We start from the raw sequence: 27469 nt of genomic DNA, 5'->3' as shown, positions 1-27469 counted from the left end.
AAACACTGATAGGCGACACTGTTGGGCATTGACAGGCATCACTGATGGGCACTGAAAGGCAGCAATCATATATGGCACTGATAGGTGGCACTGACTGGCACGGTTAGGCAGCACTTATAGGCGGCACTGATGAGCACTTATAGGCTGCACTGACTGACACTGATAGGCGGCACGGATTGGCACTGAAAGGCAGCAATCATATATGGCACTGATAGGTGGCAATGATGGGCACTGATAGGTGTCACTGATAGGCAGCACTGACTGGCACTGATTGGCACTGATAGTTGCCATTGAAAGGCACCTCTGATGGGCAATGATATGTGGCATTGACGTGCACTGATGGGCACTGATATGTGGCATTGATAGGCACTGACAGGTGGCATTGATGGACACTGATATGTGGCATTGATGGACACTGATGGGCACTGGTATGTGGCATTGAAGGGCACTGACAGGCGGCAATTATGGGCACTAAAAGGCAGCACTGATGGGGCTACACTGATGATCAGGGCACTGATGATCAGTGTAGATGTCCCCTCTGAGGATTGCCGCTTACCGACTCTCCTCTCCTCACGCGCTATCAGCGTGAGGAGAGGACTGCCGATAACTGGCATTTCCTATTTACATGCGATCAGCTGTGATTGGACACTGATCACATGATAGAGCTGACGTCATCGGCTCTTTACTGTGATCGGTGATCCGCAGTGTCCCAGGGAGAAACAGCAGTACACTGGTCTTCTCAGTGAATGCCTGTGCAAGAGGGGGGGGCATGTCAGTAGAAGTCTGATCATTGGAGGAGAGCAGGTTGAGCTCCCAGCACAGCTGGATAACTGACCACGCTGTGCTCTCCATGCCTAGTGTGGTCAGTTTGCGATAGGAAAGCAGAGGGGCTGGCAGGAACACCAGGGATTTCACGCAAAGGAAGCAATACAAAGAGAACAGGAGACGTCTTCATACAAGTCCATGGTACAGCCGGCACATATCAGGAATAGGAAATGTTGGATTTACATATTCTTTAAAGAGATCGTAAACCGCAGCCTTTTGAAACAAAAACAAGGCCTGCAAGTCAATGGCATAATGTGCTAGCAGGCATCGCTTACTGGCACGTTATGTAGTACTTACCTGAGAACTAAGCCCTCCCATGGCACGCTGTCACCGCTGAAAGGGCTTCCATCCTCACCTGGTCTTCCTTCTGCACCTGGTCTTCCTTCTGCACCTGGTCTTCCTTCTTCACCTGGTCTTCCATCCTCACCTGGTCTTCCATCCTCACCTGGTCTTCCATCCTCACCTGGTCTGCCTTCTGCACCTGGTCTTCCATCCTCACCTGGTCTTCCATCCTCAGCTGGTCTTCCATCCTCACCTGGTCTTCCTTCTTCACCTGGTCTTCCTTCTTCACCTGGTCTTCCTTCTTCACCTGGTCTTCCATCTTCACCTGGTCTTCCTTCTGCACCTGGTCTTCCTTCTGCACCTGGTCTTCCTTCTGCACCTAGTCTTCTTTCTTCACCTGGTTTTCTTTCTTCACCTGGTCTTCCATCTTCACCGGGTCTTCCATCTTCACCTGGTCTTCCTTTCATGTTCATGTGCTCGTCTGACTGGCCAAGCCGTGATGATGTCACTCCCGTGGCAAAGAGCTCTGAAGGGATGGCACAAGTATGACGTCTCTTTAGAGAACATGTGGCGGAGACGTCACCGGCTGCATGCACCATGAATATCTCCTGAAGTGGCAAGTTTAGGAGATATTCATTGAACCTACAGGTAAGCCTGATTATTGACTTCCTTGTAGGTATAAGTTAAAAAAAAAGACTTTACTTCCCACTTTAAGTAGACAAAGGAATAGGACTTTTTATACGACGGACACTTTTTAATATTTTTTCAACTATTTAACAATTTTTTTATTTTTTTTACGAAATAAAGTTACTCAATGGTATAAATTCATGACACCATGAATTTTGTTCTTGGAAGTATAGTCAGGAACCCATCGGTGGACATTAGAGATAGACCTAGAGCCATCTACGGTTTGATATCTTTCAGTCTGGACTCCAGCCATTGGGATTGTTCTGAGTACAGATACAGTTTTGTTCATATTTGGCACCAAGGTCATTAACCCCTCCCCCCGTCAGTCAGGTGACTCAGGTTTGGTGTCACTGGCGGTGGACGATTGTGAGTCCTCGGCCTCTTTCAGTCTTGAAGCAACGTGCCCATTTTGGGTGATCTCCATCAGTTCCTGATCCATTGGATAGGTTTGCTTTGTTTTGCAGCACTGGCCGACTTTTCTACAGTTCTCCAGGAGATTGATACACAGGTTGATGATTAGAGCCAACCATGCCAAGCCAAACAGGATCCACAGCGACACCATGTTCTTGTACCAGTTGGGGTATTGCTTGCCGGGGACTCTTCCTTAAAAAAAGAAAAAAACATAGTAAATTCTTTCCTGATGAACATATTAGTCAGCAGAGGCATTATCATGGTTCCTTTTAGAGGTTCATATTGGGCCGTTTCACTGTAAATGCTGTATTTACTAATAGCGAGACTTTTGTATCTACCACAAAATCCATTTTTATGTAGCTCATTGAGGGACAGAAGAATTCAATGACTGTTGGCTTGTTGTGCCAGCTACAGGAGGATATGGACACTAGAAAATGAAAAAAAAAACCCAATATAGCTCCTCCTACTGCAAGCAGACCTCAGTTTAGTGGGAAAGCATTACCCAAGAGCAGCGGACTCCAAACTGGGTTCCAAGGGCTGGATGCAGCCCTTTACTAGCCTTTATCTGACCCTTGGGGCACTATTTCTCCCACTGATTTAAGAGCACTATTCCTAATAGTGACACCAACAGTGTGGCATAATTCGCCCAAGTGACACCAATGACGGGGCACTATTCCTCCCACTGACACCAGTGATGGTGCACAAATTCCTCCCACTGACACCAATGATGGGGCACTATTCCTCCCACTGACATCATTGATGAAGAACTATTCCTCTCACTGATACCAATGATGGGGCACTATTCCTCCCACTGACAACAATGATGGGGCACAATTCCTCCCACTGACACCAATGAAGAGGCACTATTCCTCCCACTGACACCAATGATGGGGCACGTTTCCTCCCACTGGCACCAATGATGGGGCACTATTCCATCCACTGACATCAATGATGAAGCACTATTCCTCTCACTGATACCAATGATGGGGCACTATTCCTCCCACTGACCCCAATGATGGGGCACTATTCCTCCCACTGTCACCAATGATGGGGCACTATTCCTCCCACTGACACCAATGATGGGGCACTATTGCTCCCACTGACAACAATGATGTGGCTCTATTCCTCCCACTGACACCAATGATGGGGAACTATTCCTCCCACTGACACCAATGATGGGGCACTATTCCTCCCACTGACACCAATGATGTGGCTCTATTCCTCCCACTGACACCAATGATGGGGAACTATTCCTCCCACTGTCACCAATGATGGGGCACTATTCCTCCCACTGACACCAATGATGTGGCTCTATTCCTCCCACTGACACCAATGATGGGGAACTATTCCTCCCACTGACACCAATGATGGGGCACTATTGCTCCCACTGACAACAATGATGTGGCTCTATTCCTCCCACTGACACCAATGATGGGGAACTATTCCTCCCACTGTCACCAATGATGGGGCACTATTGCTCCCACTGACAACAATGATGTGGCTCTATTCCTCCCACTGACACCAATGATGGGGAACTATTCCTCCCACTGACACCAATGATGGGGCACTATTCCTCCCACTGACACCAATGATGGGGCACTATTCCATCCACTGACACCAATGATGGGGCACTATTCCTCCCACTGACACCAGTTATGGGGCACTATTGCTCCCACTGACACCAGCGATGGGGCACTATTGCTCCTACTGACACCAATGATGGGGCACTATTCCTCCCCGACACCAATGATGGGGCACTATTCCTCCCACTGACACCAATGATGGGGCACTATTGCTCCCACTGACAACAATGATGTGGCTCTATTCCTCCCACTGACACCAATGATGGGGAACTATTCCTCCCACTGACACAAATGATGGGGCACCAATCCTCAAACTGACACCAATGATGGGGCACTATCCCTCCCTCTGACAACAATGATGGGGCACTATTCCTCCCACTGACACCAATGATGGGGCACTATCCCTCCAACTGACACCAATGATGGGGCACTATTCCTCCTCCTACTGGCCACAGGCACTGTGCAACTGAACACCACACCTGAGGCATTGGGACATTTTCTACTCCCAATGGCCACAATCTGCACCTCCCCCGCCCCCCCCCCAAAAAAAAACCCTGAAGGACAGTAAACTGGCCCCTTGTTTGTAAAGTTTGTAGATCCCTGCCCAAAAGCATAATCATAGACACCGAGGGTAGAACCTGTGTTCCTCAATGAATTATAAGAAGTGGACGTCCAAAAGCAGTTCCACTGAATAGTATGTGCCAGCAACAAAGCACTAACAAGCCCACAAAAAACCCAACTAGGGACTGCCGGTAGCCACCTGAAAGACCTTACACCCAAAACTGGCACCAGAACTTGGAGAACGTATGAACGGAGGACCAGGTGACAGCCTTGAAAATCTGCAAGATAATAGTAGTCTGGTGTCAAAATGCCCAAGAAGCATCCAGCGGTCTACTGGAGAACATCTTGACAGGAAAGAGAGGATCCTGACCCTTAAGGTCCATAAGTATGAATGATGATCTGTCTGAGCCACTGACAAATGGTGGGAAGAGAAATGGCCCTTCTTACGGGAACCATCAGGAATAACAAATCGAGAGACAATCTAATGGAAGTGGCTGTGAGCTGAACTGGAACAGGATGAACGAAACCCAAGTAATAGAAGGACATCTCGTTCTGATAAACTGGATCTGGGCAACTGGATGGAGCACATTATCCTGGTTGAGGTGAGAGACCAAAACCACCTGAAGAAGAAAGGCGGCTCTAGGCCTCAACACCACCTTGTCTCTGTGTAAATGTTTGTTTATTAAAAATCTTACAAACAAACAACATAATAAAAAACATATTTACATATATACAGAATAAAATATAAATATATAATGAAACAAAAACAGCTTACTTCAGCAAAGAAGACAAACAGCTTTTTTGACGGAAAAAAACAAAATAGAACCAATCATATTTTAATATTATTATTATCTTTATAAGGCATCTTAACAAACCCGACCGTCACCTGAACCCCCCCCCCCTCAGGCTCAGAAACGATGAAACATTGATCCCGTGCATGTCGCCTTTTTTCAAAAATCTGATCTTACAAAAATTTAGGGGACGTGAGAGGACAGAAAGAGAAGCCACGCCCCCAGAGACTGACAGACAGCAGCTACGGGGACCTGACATTCCTCAACAACAGGGGGAGTCAGGAGGGCACAGTACAGGGGGGGGGGTCAGGAGGGCACAGTACTGGGGGAGTCAGGAGGGCACAGTACAGGGGGGGCCAGGAGGGCACAGTACAGGGGGAGTCAGGAGGGCACAGTACAGGGGGGGAGTCAGGAGGGCCCAGTACATGGGGGGTCAGGAGGGCACAATACAGGGATCAGGAGGGCACAATACAGGGGGATTCAGGAGGGCACAGTACTAGGATCAGGAGGGCACAATACTGGGATCAGGAGGGCACAGTACAGGGGGAGTCAGGAGAGCACAATACTGGGATCAGGAGGGCACAGTGCAGGGGGAGTAAGGAGGGCACAATACTGGGATCAGGAGGGCACAGTGCAGGGGGAGTAAGGAGGGCACAATACTGGGATCAGGAGGGCACAGTACAGGGGGATCAGGAGGGCACAGTACAGGGGGAGTCAGGAGGGCACAATACTGGGATCAGGAGGGCACAGTACAGGGGGAGTCAGGAGGGCACAATACTGGGATCCGGAGGGCACAGTATCGGGGGAGTCAGAACGGCACAGTACATGGGGGTCAGGAGGGAACAGTACAGGGGGAGTCAGGAGGGCACAATACTGAGATCAGGAGGGCACAATACTGAGATCAGGAGGGCACAGTACAGGGGGAGTCAGGAGGGCACGATACTGAGATCAGGGGTGCACAGTAGAGGGGGGTCAAGAGGGCACAATACTGAGATCAAGAGGGCACAGTACAGGGGGAGTCAGGAGGGCACAATACTGAGATCAGGAGGGCACAGTACAGGGGGGTCAAGGGGGCACAATACTGGGATCAGGAGTGCACAGTACAGGGGGATCAGGAGGACACAATACTGGGATCAGGAGGACAGAGTACAAGGGGAGTCAGGAGGGCACAATATTGAGATCAGGAGGGCACAATACTGGGATCAGAAGGGCACAGTACAGGGGGGGTCAAGGGGGCACAATACTGGGATCAGGAGGGCACAGTAGAGGGGGAGTCAGGAGGGCACAATACTGGGATCAGGAGGACAGAGTACAGGTTCTTGGATACTGCCCTGGCCATCCCGTGACAGCTTGGTAAAAAGCGTGACTGTCCCAGCAAATCCGGGACAGTTGACAAGTATGCTGTAAAGCAAGATTATCATGGGGCCCCCATGCACCTGGGGCTTCTTGGCACTGTCCAGGGGTGCCCATGCATTAAGACAGCCCTGACCCACCTTGCTCCTCATACTTACCGATGACGTAGTCTCCAAAGCCAATGGTGCTGAGTGTGATGAAGGAGTAGTAGAATCCCTCCTCGTATGTCCAGCCTTCCATCCACTGGAAGAGAATAGGAGGGAGCAGGAAGAAGAGGAGAAGGCCTGCAATCAGTGCGCAGGAGCTGGAGAAGACCTTCACCATTTTCTGTAAGATACAACCAGAGATGTTGGTGTGAACAGGGGCGGACTGACCATTTGGAAACTCGGGCACTGCCTGAGGGCCCGGGGTCAGTAGGGGGCCCCATGAGATGCCCCTGGTACCTTTTTCATAGGCTTTTTTGAGTTTGGGCAAGGACACAGGGGCCCCATGAACCCCTATTGCCCGGGGGCCCCATGAGTTGTCAGTCCGCCCCTGGGTGTGAAAGTGAATGACTTAGTGAGAGGTGAGACACTTCAGGTCTGTTTTACACCATATGATTCATTACAATGCATTGTAGGTGTGTGTTGTGGTGCAAAGTTAACTGCACCCCCAATGCACATGTACAGTGTGCGGCAACATACACATGTATATGCTGTGCTTTACATTTCGCTTAAAAATTGTATAGGAAATGAATATTTTTTTTAACATATAAAAAAGTCATTTTAACATATATTTTTACATATATTTGTAAATGCATTCCAAAAATGTAGATTTGTATTTTTAAAGACATACAGTATATTTGAAATATATTATTAAAAATATTTTTCATATATTTTGTAATAAAAATGCATTTCAACATACTGTGTGTGTGTGAATATATATATATTTATTGAATACGGACAAAATTGTAGTATTTCAAATATATGTCAATATATTTGGGAAGAATATTTAAAAAAAATATTTTTCTTCCATGTGGGTATATCCTGCACATAGACCTACAGTATATATATATTTATTTATTGAAATATATTTTGAAATATATTGAATACAGCCAAAATTGTAGCATTTCAAATACATGTCAATATATTTTGGAAGAATATTTTTAAAATATATTTCAAACATCTTTTTCTTCCATGTGGGGTGGACCGTGATTGCTAGGGTTCATGAATATCGCAGGGGCGGACTGACCATTTGGAAACTCGGGCACTGCTCGAGGGCCAAGGGTCAGTAGGGGGCCCCATGAGATGCCCCTGGTACCTTTTTCATAGGCTTTTTTGAGTTTGGGCAAGGACACAGGGGCCCCATGATCCCCTATTGCCCGGGGGCCCCATGATTTGTCAGTCCGCCCCTGGAATAGCGTCAAACATTTGGACAATTCATATCCCCGTATCCAGGACAATCTGAGAATTACAATTTTTGGGAAAAGCCTACACTGGTCCAAATTGATAGATTCTCCTGATACCTGTGTAGCGCCCTCTAGTTTTAGATTTTTGCTGTGAGCCAGAGGCTTGTTAAAAGCCTGACATGAGTCAACCTGGGGGTGAGGCAGTGAGGTTACCTCAGGTTACGCTGGGAGGCTTTACAGGTAAGGGCTTCTGGAGCCCTCCCACCCTTCTAGAAACTGGACATACTTTCTAGAAGGCGGTAAAGGAAAGGACGAGGTCAAGATTTGCATGTTTAAGGGAACCTGGACAATCCCCAGGCAGGAGGCCTGTCTAACAGCAACCCTTAAATATGGGAGAGCCTGAACAGCAGGAGAGTTGTTGGAAGATGGAGTAGGAAGGTGCTGGAGCATGGAGTCTGGAAGGGAGCCCCAAGGAGGGGTACCTACCTACAGGCTGAAGTTGACAGAAGGATCTCCACTCTACCACAATCTCCTAGAGAGGACATCCTGTCTGCAGGGCAGGAGCCAGCCCAGCATAAGGCCTGAAAGCAGCTGAAACCAAGCTACAGGACAGGATTGTGAAGGGCCACAAAAGGGAGAGGGTTGTCAGATGCAATATCCAACTAGCTTTCATCTGAGACAGCTTCACAGTAGATTCTGGAAACCCTTTGCCCAGGGATACCCTCAGGACAGCCGTGTGAATGAGGAGTGTTTCATCTGGGGTCTGAGGAGGTGCAACAAAGGTGACTCAGTGCTCCTTAAAAAGACTGTTGTAGATTTTGTCCACATTTTTTAACATGGTTGCTAAGAAGTTGTCCTCTGAAGTTCTACAGTTCCTTGGTCATCCCATATACCCCTAGACCAGGGGTGGGCAAACTTTTTGATTTGAGGGCCGCAATGGGTTCATATATTGGACCCGGGGGCCGGACCAAGAGTAGATGAATGATGTGTATGTGTCATCCATAGTAAGTATAGTAATATTCCCCCATAGTAAGCATAGTAATTAATCCCCCATATAGTAATTCATCCACCATATAGTAATTCATCCCCCATAGTAATTCATCCCCCATATAGTAATTCATCCCCCATAGTAATTCATCCCCCATAGTAATTCATCCCCCATATAGTAATTCATCCCCCATAGTAATTCATCCCCCATATAGTAATTCATCCCCCATAGTAATTCATCCCCCATAGTAATTCATCCCCCATATAGTAATTCATCCCCCATATAGTAATTCATCCCCCATATAGTAATTCATCCCCCATAGTAATTCATCCCCCATAGTAATTCATCCCCCATATAGTAATTCATCCCCCATAGTAATTCATCCCCCATAGTAATTCATCCCCCATATAGTAATTCATCCCCCATAGTAATTCATCCCCCATATAGTAATTCATCCCCCATATAGTAATTCATCCCCCATCCCCCATATAGTAATTCATCCCCCATATAGTAATTCATCCCCCATAGTAATTCATCCCCCATATAGTAATTCATCCCCCCTATAGTAATTAATTCCCCATATTAAGTCCCCAAGTCCCCCCTGTGTCAATTCACTTACCTTTGCTCCGCGCGTTCCTCTCGCCGTGTTCCCGCGCCGTTCCGGTGTAGCATGAAAATCTGTCTCCTATGAAGATCTGTCCCCCTCGACGTATCTGCGCATGTGCCAGTTTCAGGCATTAGCAGCCGATCGGCGATCTCCGGCACATGCGCAGATACGTCGAGGGGGGACAGATCCTCATAGGAGACAGATTTTCATGCTACACCAGTCTTCAGGGCGGACTGTGAGAGGAGCCTAGCGGGAGCCTAGCTCCGCGGGCCGGATTAAAAGGTCCGCCGGGCCGTATACGGCCCGCAGGCCGTAGTTTGCCCATTGCTGCCCTAGACCCTATCCAAGTTGTTAACCTTTAATAAAAACAACAAAAACAAGCTCAAGGACTGTTTAGTGACTCTTGGATGAAAGTGTGGAAAATGTGTGTTGCCTGGCTGTGCAGAGCTTAGGAGGACCCAAATAGATCCAGCAGCCCTCAAGAGGGTTAGCGTTGGACCCAGTCATCTAGTATGGCTATGGCTTCCTCGCTCTCTCACCTTGCGTTGGATCTTTGTCCCCAGGAAGTTGGCATATCGCTGGACCAGGTAGAGCATCTTCTGGCCAATACGGTTCAGCAGGATCACATTTAGTGGAATTCCAAATAACGCAAAGAAGACGCAGAAGATGCGACCTCCAACTGTGCTGGGGCTCAGATTCCCGTAACCTTCCAAGTGGAGGAAAAAGAAAACACAAAGTGTTAGACCTTTCACTAAATAAAGCTTTACAATGAGAACAGAGATGTCTTTTAGAAGTCCCTCTAACCTTTCACCTTCAGATGGGGGCCCCAGTGTTGGCCGCAGATCTGATTACACCACATCCTTTTAATGAAAGAGAAGTCTATGCATTGAGTCTTTGAGGTTTTATTAGCACTCAGACCTGAGACACAACTGTTTTATTTAGTTATGGAGTAAAAAAGACTTTCCTGCTCTATGTGACCCATTATTGGACAGAAAGGGAGGGATTTACTAAAACTGGAGCACTCAGAATCTAGTGAAGATGTGCATGGGAACCAATCAGCTCCTAACTTCAGCTGGTTGAATTAAGCTTTGACAATAAAATCTGGAAGCTGGTTTCTATACAGAACTGCACCAGATTTTGCACACTCCAGCTTTAGTAAATAACCTCCAAAGTGACAGGTTTAGTGTATCACCCTCCTAGTTTAGCTAGGGGGAGCTAGAGTCTTCATTGTCAGTAAGGAAGGCTGAGTAGCAGCCTGGGTGTAATAGCCAGAAGGTCAAATCGTGGTCAAGAGCTGAGAGGCTATACAGACCAGCCCCTCTGGAAATTTCCCCTGCTCTAGGGCTTTTGGAGGAAGAATGTAGAAGCAGTGGGTGGATCTGAGGAGTGACTAGCTGCACTCTTGAGTGGTCCTAGCCAATTACCAACAGGAGGTTGGCAAGGGGCTGGAAACCCTTAGATGTGTTGGAGCTGAAGGTGAGTGGCAGGAGAGCTCAGGTGGAAGACAGAGGAGGATGTGAGGCTGCAGGAAGGAGGCTGCAAGGAGGCTGTGTGGGATGGGGTCTACCTGCAGGTCTGAAGCTGGAAAGGAGGAAAGTTCAGAGCTCACTGCTCCCCTGAGAGAGGACCACCTGTATGGCAAGGAAGGAGCGGCCCAGCTGATAGGCCTGGTAGCAGTAGCCAACCCACAAGCTGTACAGGAGAGGATGTGAGCGAGTACACCTGCACCCCCTGGGCAGATAGGTGAATGAACACTCTGGTGGAAAACCAGATTAGCCATCTGCCAGTGACTGTTCACCTTTTAAAGTGACAGGAACCAGATCCCCTGTTCAGGGATATCTCCAGATTGCTGGGTGAGGAGAAGGCCATCTAGGGCCTGGGGTGGTACATTAAGGAGACCCTGGCTAGCTCTCCAACAGGGACTGTGCTGCAGAGGAGGCTTGTATATAGTTCCAGGAAGTTGTCCTCAGTTTATTAGCACCCTTGGGCCTCCTGTACACCACTAACCCCATCCCAGTTCAAATCCCCTAAATAAAAAACCAAAGGACTGATTTCTGACTTTGGATGCTAGCTTTTGTGAAGATGTGTGATGCCTGACTGTGCAGGACTATAGGGGGACCCATATCTTCTAGCGACTCCTAAGGGGGTAGTGCTGTATTAGGTAAAAATTAGATTGGCTGTAGATGTTGTTTTGATACTTTTTGCCTTTATGTCAATGCAAACTTCCCAGATCACTTACCAGCCAGTCTGCAAATATATGTGTAAGCCGCAGTGGCCTCATCAAGGCACCCCAGTGTACTGCGGTCCTAACTCTATAATTGTGAGAGTTTACCAAGTTGGAGCACATACAGTAATGGATAGAATAAGGGCAGGTATGCCTGGAAGGAGCCCACCCTTCCTTAAAGGTACAGGGACACAGGGGACACCCAGCACAGGCACAATGGCAGCTGAAGGTATCCAGTTCATCCCCACACCGATTCACCAACTATACACCCACAGGGTCAGTTTGCAGGCTGGCTGGTAAGTGCGCTAGGAGTTTTTGTTTGTTTTTGACATGTGTTACTCTTCCATGTGCTCCTTGCTGCAAAGGCCAGTAATAGGTTGGGGCCAGTCCGGGACAGAGGCGGACTGACAACTCATGGGGCCCCCGGGCAATAGGGGATCATGGGGCCCCTGTGTCCTTTCCCAAACTCAAAAAAGCCTATGAAAAAGGTACCAGGGTCATCTCATGGGGCCCCCTACTGACCCCGGGCCCTCGGGCAGTGCCCGAGTTTCCAAATGGTCAGTCCGCCCCTGGTTCAGGACAAAGGGTGAGCAGAAGAGGCGGCTGACCTGGGCGCAATGGCTTGCTGTAGAGATGGGGGTTCCTTCCTTCTGTTACAAGGTTGGGAGGAGTAGTGACAATGGCAGCAATTTTGACAATCGAGTGACTGCTGGGTGTAGGGTCCCCTAAACTTGCACATCATGAACCGGGGGGGTGGAGTTTGGGCACTGGATGACCTTGTCCTGGCACAGGTTGAGGTGGTTGCCATTTTTTTGTATCAGGGTAGCACTGATACTAAGCATTGGACGGGTACTCATGTAAATGCTCCAACACCTGGAACCGATACCTTTGCAGTGTGATACAAGATGAATGGCTCAACTCACACTGGAAACAATTGCATGTGATTTGACCAGGAATGCGGTGTGGCTTTCCTGCGGGTGCGCTGCGATTTGCCTGTGATTTGAGCCATTCATTTTGTGTGCGCTTAGATCGCACCGCAAAGGTACAAAAATGGTATCGGTGCAACCCTAGTTTGTATAATCAGATAAGTAAGTGCAGCGCTAAATAATATATAATTAAAATAATAAAAAGTCCATATAAAATAGCGTAAGTTGAATTCCAGCTGAAAAACTGTAACAATCCACAAGTGACAATCTGTGCAGATATCAGTGCAATAGCAGCAATAATACTTCAGTGATGGTGCTCTAGATCAGTGGGGTAAGAATACGCACTCACCAGATGCGTAATGTAGATACGCATTAAATCAGACAGCGGAGGTCCCCTTTAGGAATCGGATATAGCCAAGCCGAGGATAATCCCCCCTCTGGATAATGGTGGTGCCTCAGGAGCTCTCAGGTAGTAAAGTTTGTATAGTTGGTGTCCAAACCTGCCCCATCGCCCAACTCTCACCCTGCTGGTAATCCCACTGTCAGCCTGAAAGTGGTAAGGGGAACTCTAATTGTAAGGGAAGCTCTGTTAAGGGGGCACTCTGATGTGGACAAGGATGTAAGCTTAGGTGAGGAAGAGCCTCTGATGAAGACCCTGATGCAAATGGAAAAATCTGATGGGGAACCTTATGTAAGGAGGGACTCTGTTGGAGATCCTTATGTAAGGGGGGACTCTGTTGGAGATCCTTATGTAAGGGGGGACTCTGTTGGAGATCCTTATGTAAGGGGGGACTCTGTTGGAGATCCTTATGTAAGGGGGGACTCTGTTGGAGATCCTTATGTAAGGGGGGACTCTGTTGGAGATCCTTATGTAAGGGGGGACTCTGTTGTAACGGGGGAGGGGGGGTGTTGAGGATTATAATGTAAGGGGAACTCTATTGTAAGGGGGGGCTCTGTTGGGAGTCCTAATGTAAGGGAGGGGGGTTGCTGTTAGGGATCCTAATGTAAGGGAGACTCTATTGTAAAGGGGGGCTCTGTTGGGGATCCTGATGTAAGAAGTACTCTAATGTAAGGGGGGGACTATGTTGTGGATCCTGATGTAAGGGGGCACTCTGAAGTGGGTGTGGAGGTAAGGACGGGGGGAAGGGCCTCTGATGAAGATCCTGATGCAAAAGGGGAAATCTAACGGGGATCCTAATGTAAGGGGGGGCTCATTCATATGCAAAACTGATTTTTTTTTCAGCCTTTGAATACTTGTAAAATATTCCATGTGGCCTTTGTACTGGAAATTTTGGAGCCTGAATAGCAGCATTATAGAACATATGAACTATAGCGATGGTCGCCAACCTCTCAGACCTCACAGACCACCAAATTCATCATCTTAAATCCCGCGGACCACAAATATGAGTTTGTTAAAAAGATAAATACATTTGTAAAATGATAATCAGAGAACTTCCATCTTATTAGTATGAAATGCACCGACTTAACCGTTCTCTCGTTCTGGGAGGATGTCATATGACGTCCTCCCACTGTAACCACACGTGTGCGCCCCCGAGGGGGGCCCCCCTGGGACACAGCAGATCACCAATCAGCAGAAAGAGCCGATGATGTCGGCTCGGTCATGTGATCAGCTGTGTCCAACCACAGCTAATCGCATGTAAATACGGAACTGCCAGTTATTGGCATTTCTCTCCTCTCGAGCTGTCACGCTGACAGAGGAGAGGAGGAGAGCCGGTAATCAGCATTCCTCGGAGGGGACAATGTGCCCTAATGATCAGTGTAGCCCCAGCAGTGCCACCTGTCAGTGTCCATCAATGCCACATAACAGTGCCCATCTGTGCTGCCTTTCAGTGCCAACTATCAGTGCCAGTCAGCACCGGCTATCAGTTCCCGTCAGTGCCACATATCAGTGCCAGTCAGTGCCACCTATCACTGTCACCTATCAGTGCTGCCACTCAGTGACAGGCAGTGCCACCTATCAGTGCCAAATATGAGTTCTGCCTTTCAGTGCCCATCAGTGATGCCTGTCAATACCCATCAGTGCCACCTACCAGTGCCTCCTCATCAGTGCCCATCACTGCAGCCTCATTAGCGCACATTAGTGAAGAAGAAAAATTACTTATTTACAAAATTTTATAACAGAAACTAAGAAAAAAAAACTTTTTTTTTCAAAATTTTTAGTTGTTTTTGGTCTGTTTAGCAAAAAATAAAAAACCCCGAGGTGATTAAATACCACCAAAAGAAAGCTCTATCTAAAAAAAATGATACAAACTTCATATGGGTGCAGTGTTGCATGACCGCGCAATTGTCATTCAAAATGCAACAGCGCTGAAAGCTGAAAATTGGCCTGGGCAGGGAGGGGGGAAAGTGTCCGGCAGGCGAGGGGTTAATATAACAAAATGATAAACGATTATTTAATCCTAACAAAATTATTAAAGTTAGTTTAATTGTAACAAAATAATTGAATCTTATTTAGGTATTACACATTGTGTGATATTTGTTTCCGCTTGTTTAAAATAAGTTTGGATTTTTGGGCTCCGATGACGTCACTGCAAGACGGAGAGCCGATTTTATTACAAGCCGAGACCGGCACCAACAATACTGAAGCGTACGGCTCAGCAGCAGTTGCCTCATACAACTTAGGACTACCCTGACGTCACGCTGCGCCTCTCTTGTTTCCCCCTCAGTTGGGGATCCTATTGTAAGGGGGGCTCTATTGTAAGAGGGGGACTCTGTTAGGGATCCTGATGTAAGGGGGCACAGTTCGTGAATTTAGTGCAATGTAAAGGCGAAAACCGTCAGTCACAATATACGTTTTTTTTTTTGCATTTTTTATGTTTTATTAATAATAAAACAAAAATAATACGCTAATAATGTCCAGATTTTTCTGTGGACCCCCAAAATTTTCTCACGGACCATCGGTTGGCGACTGGTGAACTACAATGCTCCATCCCTCTGTCTCAGCTTTTCAGCAACTTTTGTGGTTTCCAGTAGTTAAATGCTGCCACCTGCTGCACATTATTGTAATTACACTGATACAGATCAGAAAAGTAATCACGAAGTTCCTATTGCTGCCTCCTTGTTCTGGGTCACAAAATACTGAAGTCAATGGATTGGCATGACAGCCAGGGATCTAGCATTTTCAGAAAATGAGAAGCAATGCCAACCTCCCTGCTTCTTTAGTACAGTTCTGTTAAAGCAAACCTTTACTGGGATGAATATGGAGTTGGCCATGGCCAGTTACATGGCTATCATTGGCTACAGTATTTTAAGGTACGCTGACTCAGAACAGGCATGAATAATTAGAAAAGTCGGGCAGGTCAGAGCATCTAACCTGCATACTGTTTCTGAGTCAGTTTTTCTGAAAGTATTGAAGCCAACAGATCATCATGACAGCCAGACAATTAATAATTTGAGATGGAGAGATCAGCAATGTCCAGAACATTGACTCCAGCTCATTTTTGTCAAAGCTCTGAGTTGCTGCTTTTCCTTCAGTCTATCATGAGTCAATCCAAGGCACCTTCTATGGATTCCCAGAAGAATAGAAAAAAAGCTTACAAGTCCCTAGAAATATAAAGACTTATATGTTTAGAGACCCAAAACGTAGGAACTTACACAATATGGCAAAATGTAAAGGGACCCCACCTCAAAATGATGGCGTTCCAGTGTCTCCAGTGAAGTCTTACAAAGACATTGTAGACCATTGTGCTTTTCCATTCTTGTGGTACCAGTTTGGTGAAGACCCTTTTCTGTTCCATCATGACTGTGCCCCTGTGTACAAAACCAGCTCCATAAAGACACAGTTTGACCAGTTTGGTGTGGAGGAACTTGAGCGTCCTACACAGAGCCTTGACCTCAACCCTACTGAACACCTTTGGGGTGACTTGGAACACTGATGGGGAGCCAGGTCTTCTCACCCAACATCAGTCCTGTCCTTGGAGGTTCATGATTATGGAACCCTATCAATAATGGTAATAGGGTAATTCTACTCCAAACAGATACACTATATGGCCCAAAGGATGTGGACACTCCTACAAATGACCAAGTCCAAGTTTCTCCAGTGAAGGGTCCTGTTAATATTCCATCATACAAAGACACTGTAAACAATTGTGCTCTTCCAGCCTTGTGGTAACAGTTTGGTGAAGATCTATTTCTGTTCCACCATGAGTGTGCCCCTGTGTACAAAGCCAGCTCCATAAAGACATGGTTTGAACATTCTACTGTGGATGAACTCAAGTGTCCTGCTTAGAGTCCTGCCTTAACCCTACTGAACACCTTTGGGAAGAATTGGAACACAGATGGTGAGCCAGGTCTTCCCATCCAACATTGGTACCTGACCTCACAAAGGGCCACAAAGTCCAGCCACCTTCCAAGTCTTGAGGGAAGTCTTCCCAGAAGAGGGATGGATGCCATAGCTACAAAGAAGGGAAGGGTTAGGGACCAGCTCCATCTTAATGGCCATGGTTTCTAGTGAGGGGTACTTTCAAAACTACAGCAAAAAGACATTGTAGACAATTGTGCTCTTCCAACCTTGCGGTAACAGTTTGGTGAAGACCCTTTTCTGATCCACCGTGACTGTACCCCTGTGTACAATGCCAGCTCCATAAAGACCAGTTTGGTGTGGAGGAACTTGAGTGTCCTGCACATCAACCCTACTGAACAACGTTTGATGAATTAAAACAAGGATGGTGAGTTGGGAACATTTATCTGACTAGTGCCAGAGAGATGTTATAGATTACAGAGCTAATCTTCAGAATTGTATCTCCCTTGGGGCTTCTCCCTGAGAGGAGGCCTATGTGAAGAATTTCTCTCAAGGCCTGGCCTCCACATGAGCCAGGTGCTGAGGGCCCTGGATATGAAACCACACGCTGAAGTGCATAGCTGAAAGGAACTGGGTTGAACAGAGATACTCTTTCCTGAGGAAAATCGTAGAGGAGCTGCCATCTGGACCTTAAGAGAGGGATCTTTGCCCATGGATGGTATTTTTATCTGCTCATGGGAGGACAGCAGTCAGATTCTGAGAAAAAAAAAAACAAAGACTGCTCTCAAAGGGTCATAGATTCCTCTGGCTGTCTTCTGTTGATCAGCATCTACTTTAAAGGTTGCTCCCATAGGACCTACTGCTGATTCAGTATATCTGCCTTTCTATTTTGTGCCTTTTTTGAATATCCTGCACCCCTAAACCCTCTCTCCAATTGTGAGTGTAGCACTCAACCCTAAAGGGCCTGCTGTTTTGGTCACAAGGCTTTTTGCCCAGTAACTTCTGGGGAATATGGAAATGGTGAAAGTACAGCATTATGGCCACTGGATGGGGATGACTATCATACAAAATAAACATTCTTCTTGGCTTCATATAATGGCCACAACGCGGTATTTTCCCTATTCAGATATTCAATTTGCAGAGAATATATCCTCAGAACATTCTATTTTGCCCACCTCACAAGGAACAAATTTACATGCAGTTTCAATACACAAGCAGGTATGAATTTTTTTTCCTGAGTGCACTCCTATAAGTTCTGATGGAAAAATAATGCTGGTCTCAGGGACTTACCGATGGTGGTTATGGCCGTTACTGAGAAAAAGAAAGAGCCACTGAAGTCCCAGGTCTCCTGACCACTATCGTTTCCCAATAAACTGATGCCGTTCTTGTATGCGGTGATAATACCCTGGAAAACAGAATACTCAGGTCACTGCTCTCATCTGGATACAAGACATACAGTTGCAAGAAAAAGTATGTGAACCCCTTGGGATTAAGTGGAGTTTTGCATGAATTGGGCATAAAATGTGCTCTGAACGTCATCTAAGTCACAATAGAAGAACACAGTCTGCTGAACATAATACTACACAAACATTAGATGTTGCCATGGTTTAATTGCGCATAACATGTAAACATTCACAGTGCAGGGAGGAAAAAGTATGTGAGGCCCTAGCTTAATGACTTCTCCCAGAGCTAATTGGAGCCAGGAGTGAGCCAACCTTGACTCCAATCAGTGGGATGATATTGGATGTGTTGCTGACAGCTGTCCTGCCCTTAAAAAACACTCACCTGTTTTGGGTTTACTGGTTTCAAGAAGCACTGTCTGATGTGAACCATGCCTCACAGAAAAGAGCTCTCAGAAGACCTACGATCAAGAATTGTTGACTTGCATGAAGCTGGAAAGGGTTACAAAGGTATCTCCAAAAGCCTTGATGTTCATGTGTCCATGGTAAGACAGACTGTCTACAAATGGAGAAAGTTTAGCACTGTTGCTACTCTCCCTAGGCGTGGTCGTCCTGTAAAAATGACTGCAAGAGCACAGCGCAGAATGCTGCATGAGGTAAAGAAGAATCCCAGAGTGTCAGCTAAAGACCTACAGAAATCTCTGGCACATGCTAACATTTTTGTTGACACATCTACAATAAGGAAAACATTAAACCAGAATGGAGTACATGGGAGGACACCACGGAGGAAGCCATTGCTGTCCAAAAAGAAGATTGCAGCACGTTTGAAGTTTGCAGAAGAGCACCTGGATGTTCCACAGCACTACTGGCAGAATATACTGTGGACAGATGAAACCAAGATTGAGTTGTTTGGGAAGAACACACAACACTATGTGTGGAGAAAAAAAGGCCCAGCAAACCAACATCAAAACCTCATCCCCACTGTGAAACATGGCGGAGGGAGCATCATGGTTTGGGGCTGCTTTGCTGCCTCAGGGCCTGGACGGATTGTTGTCATTGATGGAAAAATGAATTCCAGAGTTTATCAAGACATTTTGCAGGAAAACGTACGACCGTCTGTCCGCCAACTGAAGCTCCGCAGAGGATGGGTGATGCAACAGGACAATGACCCAAAGCATACAAGTCATTCAACAAAACAATGGCTGCAACAGCACAGAATACGCCTTCTGGAGTGGCCCAGTCAGAGTCCTGACCTCAACCCCATTGAAATGCTGTGGCATGACCTTAAGAGAGCGATTCACACCAGACATCCCAAGAATATTGCTACACTGAAACAGTTTTGTGAAGAGGAGTGGTCCAAAATGACTCCAGATCGTTGTGCAGGTCTGATCTGCAACTACAGGAAACGTTTGGTTGAGGTTATTGCTGCCAAAGGAGGGTCAACCAGTTATTAAGTCCAAAGGTTCACATACTTTTTCCTCCCTGCACTGTGAATGTTTACATGTTATGTGCAATTAAACCATGGCAACATCTAATGTTTGTGTAGTATTATGTTCAGCAGACTGTGTTCTTCTATTGTTGTGACTTAGATGACGTTCAGAGCACATTTTATGCCCAATTCATGCAAAACTCCACGTAATCCCAAGGGGTTCACATACTTTTTCTTGCAACTGTAACTGAACTGGCTCCGGGAAACCCAGATATTGGATGGGTCAATCTATCTATCTACTGCATCCATCCATCCATCTATCAATCTATCCAGTATATAGCTACCGCCAAATGTACCCAATCCTGGTACCATAGACTTTGTAGCAGGGGTCACAACCAGGCTCTAGTCTTGGGATGGGGGGTCACAGGTTGGATCCCATTGACTCCTGTACTGGCTCGTTTATACTTGCTTCAACATGTGGCATTGGACACCCTTTTTTAAAGCACTCTGAATGCCAATCAAAGGCCCTGACACTAAATACAATGGTTAGCGTACAGTCCTGTTCACACGTTGTGTTTGCTTCACTTCAAAAATTATACCCCATGTTGCATTCTTGGTGCTTCAAAGCCTCTCCAAAGTCTCCTTAGAAGTCTATGATAACGCTCGCTAACACCACTTGCGGCATTTGAGGGGCTTTTATTCAGAGTTGCCTTTGCTTTGTTTTGGAGGTATTGCAGGTATAAGATATCTCAGGATGCCGGGAAACTAACAAGCTAACCGGAAAGACGTCATCAGCAGTCACTTCTGGTTCATGTGTATATATTCTGGGAGTGTGGTGCAGACGTCACATCTGGTGTGCATTGTGGAGCAGCAGGAAGGAGAGCGGGGTCCAGACTTGAGCAGGGCAACTAGCAGACAGCACATGTGGTGCACAATGTGAAGGTGAGCAGGGACCAGAGAATGAGAGGACTGAGCGACAGAGAATCAGCAGAGCTGGGGGACCAGAGCAGGACAAACTAGCAATGTCATACGTGGTGAGCAACATGGAAGCAATAAACCGGGAGGTGAGTGGGGACCAGAGAGAGAGAAGGATCAGCAAACCAGAGGAACAGTAGAGCTAGGTGTTACTACTGAGTGGGGGAATCAGCAGAGCTGAGGGAACTACTGAGTGGGGGATCAGCAAAGCTGGGGGATACTACTGAGTGGGGAATCAGCAGAGCTGGGGGTTCTACTGATTGGGGAATTAGCAGAGCTGGGGGTACTACTGAGCGGGGGATTAGTAGAGCTGGGGGTACTACTGAGTGGGAAATCAGCACAACTGGGGGTACTACTGAGTGGGTGATCATCAGAGCTTGGGGTGCTACTGAGTGGGGAATCAGCAGAGCTGGGGGTACTACTGAGTGGGTGATCATCAGAGCTGGAGGTACTACTGAGTGGAGGATCAGCAGAGCTGTGGGTACTACTGAGTGGGGAATCAGCAGAGCTTGAGGTATTACTGAGTGGGGGGATCAGCAAAACTGGGGGTATTACTGAGTAGGGGATCAGCAGAGCTGGGGTTTACTACTGAGTGGGGAATTAGTGAAGCTGAGAGTACTACTGAGTGGGGGATCAGCAGAGCTGGAGTTACTACTGCGTGGGGAGGTCAACAGAGCTGGAGGGTACTACTGAGTGGGGAAACAGCAAAGCTGGGGATACTACTGAGTGGAGGATCAGAAAAGCTGGGGGTACTACTGAGTGGGGGATCAGCAGAACTGGGGTTTACTACTGAGTGGGGGATCAGCAAAGCTGGAGGTACTACTGAGTGGGGGATTAGGGGAGCTGGGGGTAGTACTGAGTGGGAGATTAGTGGAGCTGGGGATACTACTGAGTGGGGGATCAGCAGAGCTAGAGGGTACTACTGAGTTGGGGATCAGCAGAACTCGGGTTACTACTGACTGGGGGATCAGCAGAGCTGGGGGTTACTACTGAGTGGAGGATCAGCAAAGCTGGGGGTACTACTGAGTGGAGGATCAGCAAAGCTGGGGGTACTACTGAGTGGGGAATCAGCAGAGCTGGAGGTACTACTGAGTGGGGAATCAGCAAAGCTGGGGGTACTACTGAGTGGGGGTTCAGCAGAACTAGGGTTTACTACTGAGTGGGGGATTAGGGGAGCTGGGGGTACTACTGAGTGGGGGATCAGCAGAGCTGGGGATACTACTGAGTGGGGGATCAGCAGAGCTGTGTGTACTACTGAGTGGGGAATTAGCAGAGCTGTGGATACTACTGAGTGGGGAGTCAGCAGAGCTGGGGGTACTACTGAGTGGGGGTTCAGCAGAGCTGGGGGTACTACTGAGTGGGGGATTAGTAGAGCTGGGGGGTACTAATGAGCTGAGGTGATCTGCTGAGCCCCTTTAAAATAAATAGAAAACCAACAAACAGGACATTTGCCAAGCTTGTTTAAGGCGTCAAAAAAGCATCACAGAAGCATCAAAAACGCAACAATGAATGTTAAACTGAAAGCAAGTGTGAATGAGCCCCTCCTGTACACATGGAGCCAGAGCGCATATAACGAAGCAGGGCTGCAGCAGAGCTGGGAAGCAGCTGGGGACTGGCGCAGTGTGTAGGGACCCCTCCCCGTATGTCTCCAGCACAGGAGTGTAGGACTTTACAAACTAAGTACAGGGACAGTAAGGTGGGAGGAGCAAAAGAGAAGTAAAAGAGATGGATGATAAGGGAATGGGGGAGGGGGGGGGCATTGCTGAATAAACAGGCCATATCAGAAAATGTAAAACTGCTGCTGTCCATCGGGGGCGCTCCGGGGGGCGAGAGGTGACGTGGTTATACCAGGGTGGTGTACACCAGGGGGCAGTATGTAAGTAATTGTTCAATGTAAATATACCCTATAGCAGTGGACTCCAAACTGCGGCCCTGGGGCCAGATGTGGTCCTTTGCTTGCCTGGGGCACTATTTTATCCACTGATACCAACAATGGCTGACACCAATGAAGGGGCACAATTCCTCCCAATGACACCAACTATGCGGCCCAATGACACCAATTAAGGGGCACAATTCCTCCCAATAACACCGACTATGGGGCCCAATGAAGGGGCACAATTTCTCCCAATGACACCAACTATTTCCCACAATTTCTCCCAATGACATCAATGATGGGGCACAATTCCTCCCAGTGGCATAAAAAATGGGGCCAATGATACCAATGAAGGGGCACAATTCCTCCCCATCACACAAATAATGGGGCCCAATGACACCAATGAAGGGGCACAATTTTTCCCAATGACACCAACTATTAGGCCCAATGACATCTATGATGGTGCATAATTCCTCCCAATGACACTGACTATGGGGCCCAATGACACCAATGAAGGGGCACAATTTTTCCCAATGACACCAACTATGGGGCCCAATGACACCAATGAAGGGACACAATTCCTCCCAATGACACAAATAATGGGGCCCAATGACACCAATGAAGGGGCACAATTTCTCCCAATGACACCAACTATGGGGCCCAATGACACCTATGATGGGCAGAATTCTTCCCAATAACACCAACTATGGGGCCCAATGACACCAATGATGGGGCACAATTCCTCCCAATGACACAAACAATGGGGCACTATTCCTTCCACTGACATCAAAGATGGGGCATTTTTTTCCCACTGGCTTTGGGACCTTTTCTACTCCCAATGGCCCCAGTCCAGCCCCCCTAAAATCTAAAGGACGGTAAACTGGCCCTTTGTGTAGAAAGTTTGGAGACCCCCGACAGACAGACAGACAGACACAGAAGTAGTAAATGGCAGCAGGACATTGCTGTGTGCTATACCCACTGTCCAGGCGTAGGTGTCGCTGTGGTACCTGCTGAAGATTGGATGTACCTCAGTGATGTCACAGACTGGACATGTGACAACCATTGAAACTGAAACAATGTATCCAGAGATTTCCAATTCAGCAACATTGTGTATGGGGATAATAATAATACAATGTAACGTCACACAAAACTGTATACAAGTGATAAACATTAAATAAGACCAGACACCATTGTTATGCACTGCAATCAGAACACAAATAATGAATCAGAATTCCTAAATGCTGGAATATATTCCTGAGATGTCAGCTGAGATATGACACGATCACATATATCCTGGTGCCTGTGCAGTTCTTGGCTGTGTTCACAAATGTTCGACACAGGTCAGCCCCTTGCTGTTGCCTTTCACTTTGTGATTTGCTACAAAGTTACAATGTACAGTCTGATCCCTGGGGGAGGGGAGACTGAGGAAATGCCTCCTCCTCCTTCTACAAAGTTACAATGTACAGTCTGATCCCTGGGGGAGGGGAAACTGAGGAAATGCCTCCTCCTCCTTCTACAAAGTTACAATGTACAGTCTGATCACTGGGGGAGGGGAGACTGAGGAAATTTGTCCTCCTCCTTCTACAAAGTTACAATGTACGGTCTGATGACTGGGGGAGGGGTGACTGAGGAAATGCCTCCTCCTTCTTCTTCTACAAAGTTACAATGTACAGCCTGATCACTGGGGGGGGGGGAGACTGAGGAAATGCCTCCTCCTCCTTCTTCTACAAAGTTACAATGTACAGCCTGATCACTGGGGGGAGGGGAGACTGAGGAAATGCCTCCTCCTCCTTCTTCTACAAAGTTACAATGTACAGCCTGATCACTGGGGGGGAGGGGAGACTGAGGAAATGCCTCCTCCTCCTTCTTCTACAAAGTTACAATGTACAGCCTGATCTCTGGGGGAGGGGAGACTGAGGACATGCCTCCTCCTCCTTCTACAAAGTTACAATGTACAGCCTGATCAATGGGGGAGGGGGGACTGAGGAAATGTAGAATGATTCTGCCTCTTCCAGTAATGACGGCAGCGCAGGCAGCCATGTTGGCACACAGCGGATTATGAGACTGGTGTCACTCACAGTGGATGACAGTTGCGCCCGCGCTGCGTTTCCAGCCGGTATAAATAGACTTAATTCTGGATTTAATTCCTTTACAAACATAGCTGAGCGGCCGAAGTACCGACCTATCACAGTCGCTGTGTGACCGGGACAATGGCAGATTCCTGCTGGACGAAGGTCCTAGGGGATGCCAGACCTCAGGGAATCAAAAATGCAGAATACATTTCAAGGGGTTTCCATCTGTAATTTCTGTTTTTCAGTTTTGGGCTGATGGTGACAGCAAACTCAGCATAATGCCGGGGCCAGGGGGGGGTCTCCAAACCGTCCATGCAAAGGGCCCGTGTACTGTACTACTGTGGTCAGAGAAGGAATAGTGTCCCATCATTGGTGTCGGTGGGAGGAATAGTGCCCCATCGTTGGTATCAGTGGGAGGAATAGTGCCCCATCATTGGTGTCAGTGGGAGGAATAGTGCCCCATCATTGGTATCAGTGGGAGGAATAGTGCCCCATCATTGGTGTCAGTGGGAGGAATAGTGCCCCATCATTGGTATCAGTGGGAGGAATAGTGCCCCATCATTGGTGTCAGTGGGAGGAATAGTGCCCCATCATTGGTATCAGTGGGAGGAATAGTGCCCCATCATTGGTGTCAGTGGGAGGAATAGTGCCCCATCATTGGTGTCAGTGGGAGGAATAGTGCCCCATCATTGGTGTCAGTGGGAGGAATAGTGCCCCATCATTGGTGTCAGTGGGAGGAATAGTGCCCCATCATTGGTATCAGTGGGAGGAATAGTGCCCCATCATTGGTGTCAGTGGGAGGAATAGTGCCCCATCATTGGTGTCAGTGGGAGGAATAGTGCCCCATCATTGGTGTCAGTGGGAGGAATAGTGCCCCATCATTGGTGTCAGTGGGAGGAATAGTGCCCCATCATTGGTATCAGTGGGAGGAATAGCGCCCCATCATTGGTGTCAGTGGGAGGAATTGTGCCCCATCATTGGTGTCAGTGGGAGGAATAGTGCCCCATCATTGGTATCAGTGGGAGGAATAGTGCCCCATCATTGGTGTCAGTGGGAGGAATAGTGCCCCATCATTGGTATCAGTGGGAGGAATAGCGCCCCATCATTGGTGTCAGTGGGAGGAATAGCGCCCCATCATTGGTGTCAGTGGGAGGAATAGTGCCCCATCATTGGTATCAGTGGGAGGAATAGTGCCCCATCATTGGTGTCAGTGGGAGGAATAGTGCCCCATCATTGGTATCAGTGGGAGGAATAGCGCCCCATCATTGGTGTCAGTGGGAGGAATAGCGCCCCATCATTGGTGTCAGTGGAAGGAATAGTGCTCCATCATTGGTATCAGTGGGAGGAATAGCGCCCCATCATTGGTGTCAGTGGGAGGAATAGCGCCCCATCATTGGTATCAGTGGGAGGAATAGTGCTCCATCATTGGTGTCAGTGGGAGGAATAGTGTCCCATCATTGGTGTCAGTGGGAGGAATAGTGTCCCATCATTGGTGTCAGTGGGAGGAATAGTGCCCCATCATTGGTATCAGTGGGAGGAATAGTGCCCCATCATTGGTATCAGTGGGAGGAATAGTGCCCCATCATTGGTGTCAGTGGGAGGATGGTTGCCCCATCATTGGTGTCAGTGGAAAGACTAATCTATTTACATCTGACAGTGTTACAGACCTCCAGGAGAGTAGCTATCCTTATGCTTGTGGTGCTCCAATGTTGGACCTTCTGACGTCAGCTCCTCCAGCTGCAGTACCTACCTCTCCCCCTTCTCTTGCCTACCACAGTGTGTGGTGAACCCATTCACAAAATACAAAGGCTTCTGTGAATGAACAGTGAAGAGACGGGGCAGGCAGAGATGCTGTATATATATATATATAAAAAAGACAAAATATCTGCAGTCCAGGGAGTGCAGAGACAAGCTTTACTCCCGGAGCTCCGGAAAACTGTCAGATGTGAATAAAACGGGTGGCATGCACCTCGTTGGACTTAACCCATCGTATGCCCGCGTGTTTCTCAAAGGGGGGAATTCCTGGAGTTTAGATTTAAACATTACTCCACAATACCCCCCCCCCCCAAACATTACAAAGCCGCGAGGACATGTTCGGATTTTAGGCAAGTAAAAAGGCGCTTAAAAAAGGTAAGGAGCTATTTTTAGATTTGTTTTTTTCAGTTATGCCATGTTAATGGGAATATCAGGGGTGGACTGACCATTTGGAAATTCGGGCCCGGGGTCAGGTGGGGGCCCCATGAGATGCCCCTGGTACCTTTTTCATAGGCTTTTTTGAGTGTGGGCAAGGACACAGGGGCCCCATGATCCTCTATTGCCCAGGGGCCCCATGAGTTGTCAGTCCGCCCCAGGGGAATAAGTAACAAATATAAAGCAGGGGTTTGCAAAAATAATTTTTTACTAATTAGATTCGACTTTCTAACAAAATCAGAAAGGAAAATGGAGGAAGGAAAGTTTTATCGTGGAAGATAATAGATCGGTCGTGGAATAGAACCGGAAGCCGGCGCTGGTGAGGTTGCTACAGCAGCAGATAGAAGACAGATAAGATCTCCGCTTTATGATCATCCTTTGTAGGTGAATCCTCCCAGCAAACAACGTATCAGCAGCCCGGCCCGGGATATAATGGCTGTATTGTTGGGACACGAGATTGTTCCGTATATCAGATCAGAGATCTCGCGTTCTGACGCACAATTCCACGAAACCATTTCTGCGGCCATGGACGTGCGGCTGGTAGAGGGACCCTGGGAGGCATAGAGGGGATGGCATGTTCAGTTGTTCTAAGGGGGTGTGGGGGGGGGGGTCGGCCATCTTCCTGGATTCACTAATTCATTCAC

At 47.6% G+C, this 27469-nt stretch overlaps 1 protein-coding gene across 1 annotated transcript in view; it reads right to left on the bottom strand.

Annotated features, from left to right (window-relative positions):
• Positions 1-1837: 1837 nt before the first annotated feature.
• Positions 1838-27469, bottom strand: part of KCNK17 (potassium two pore domain channel subfamily K member 17) — a 50023-nt gene continuing 24391 nt past the window's right edge. Inside the window, exons 2-5 of the mRNA XM_089690369.1 lie at positions 18177-18291; positions 10015-10181; positions 6652-6820; positions 1838-2397 (exon numbers count right to left, since the gene is read on the bottom strand). Coding sequence (XP_089546495.1) covers positions 2117-2397; positions 6652-6820; positions 10015-10181; positions 18177-18291 — 732 coding nt within the window. The 3' untranslated portion in view covers positions 1838-2116. The remainder of the gene's footprint in view (positions 2398-6651; positions 6821-10014; positions 10182-18176; positions 18292-27469) is intronic.

This window comes from Staurois parvus, unplaced genomic scaffold (genome assembly GCF_062004578.1).
Source record: "Staurois parvus isolate SC_StPar_1 unplaced genomic scaffold, SC_StPar_1.0 ptg000529l, whole genome shotgun sequence".
Lineage (NCBI taxonomy): Eukaryota > Metazoa > Chordata > Amphibia > Anura > Ranidae > Staurois > Staurois parvus.
This window is presented reverse-complemented; position numbering and strand designations above follow the sequence as displayed.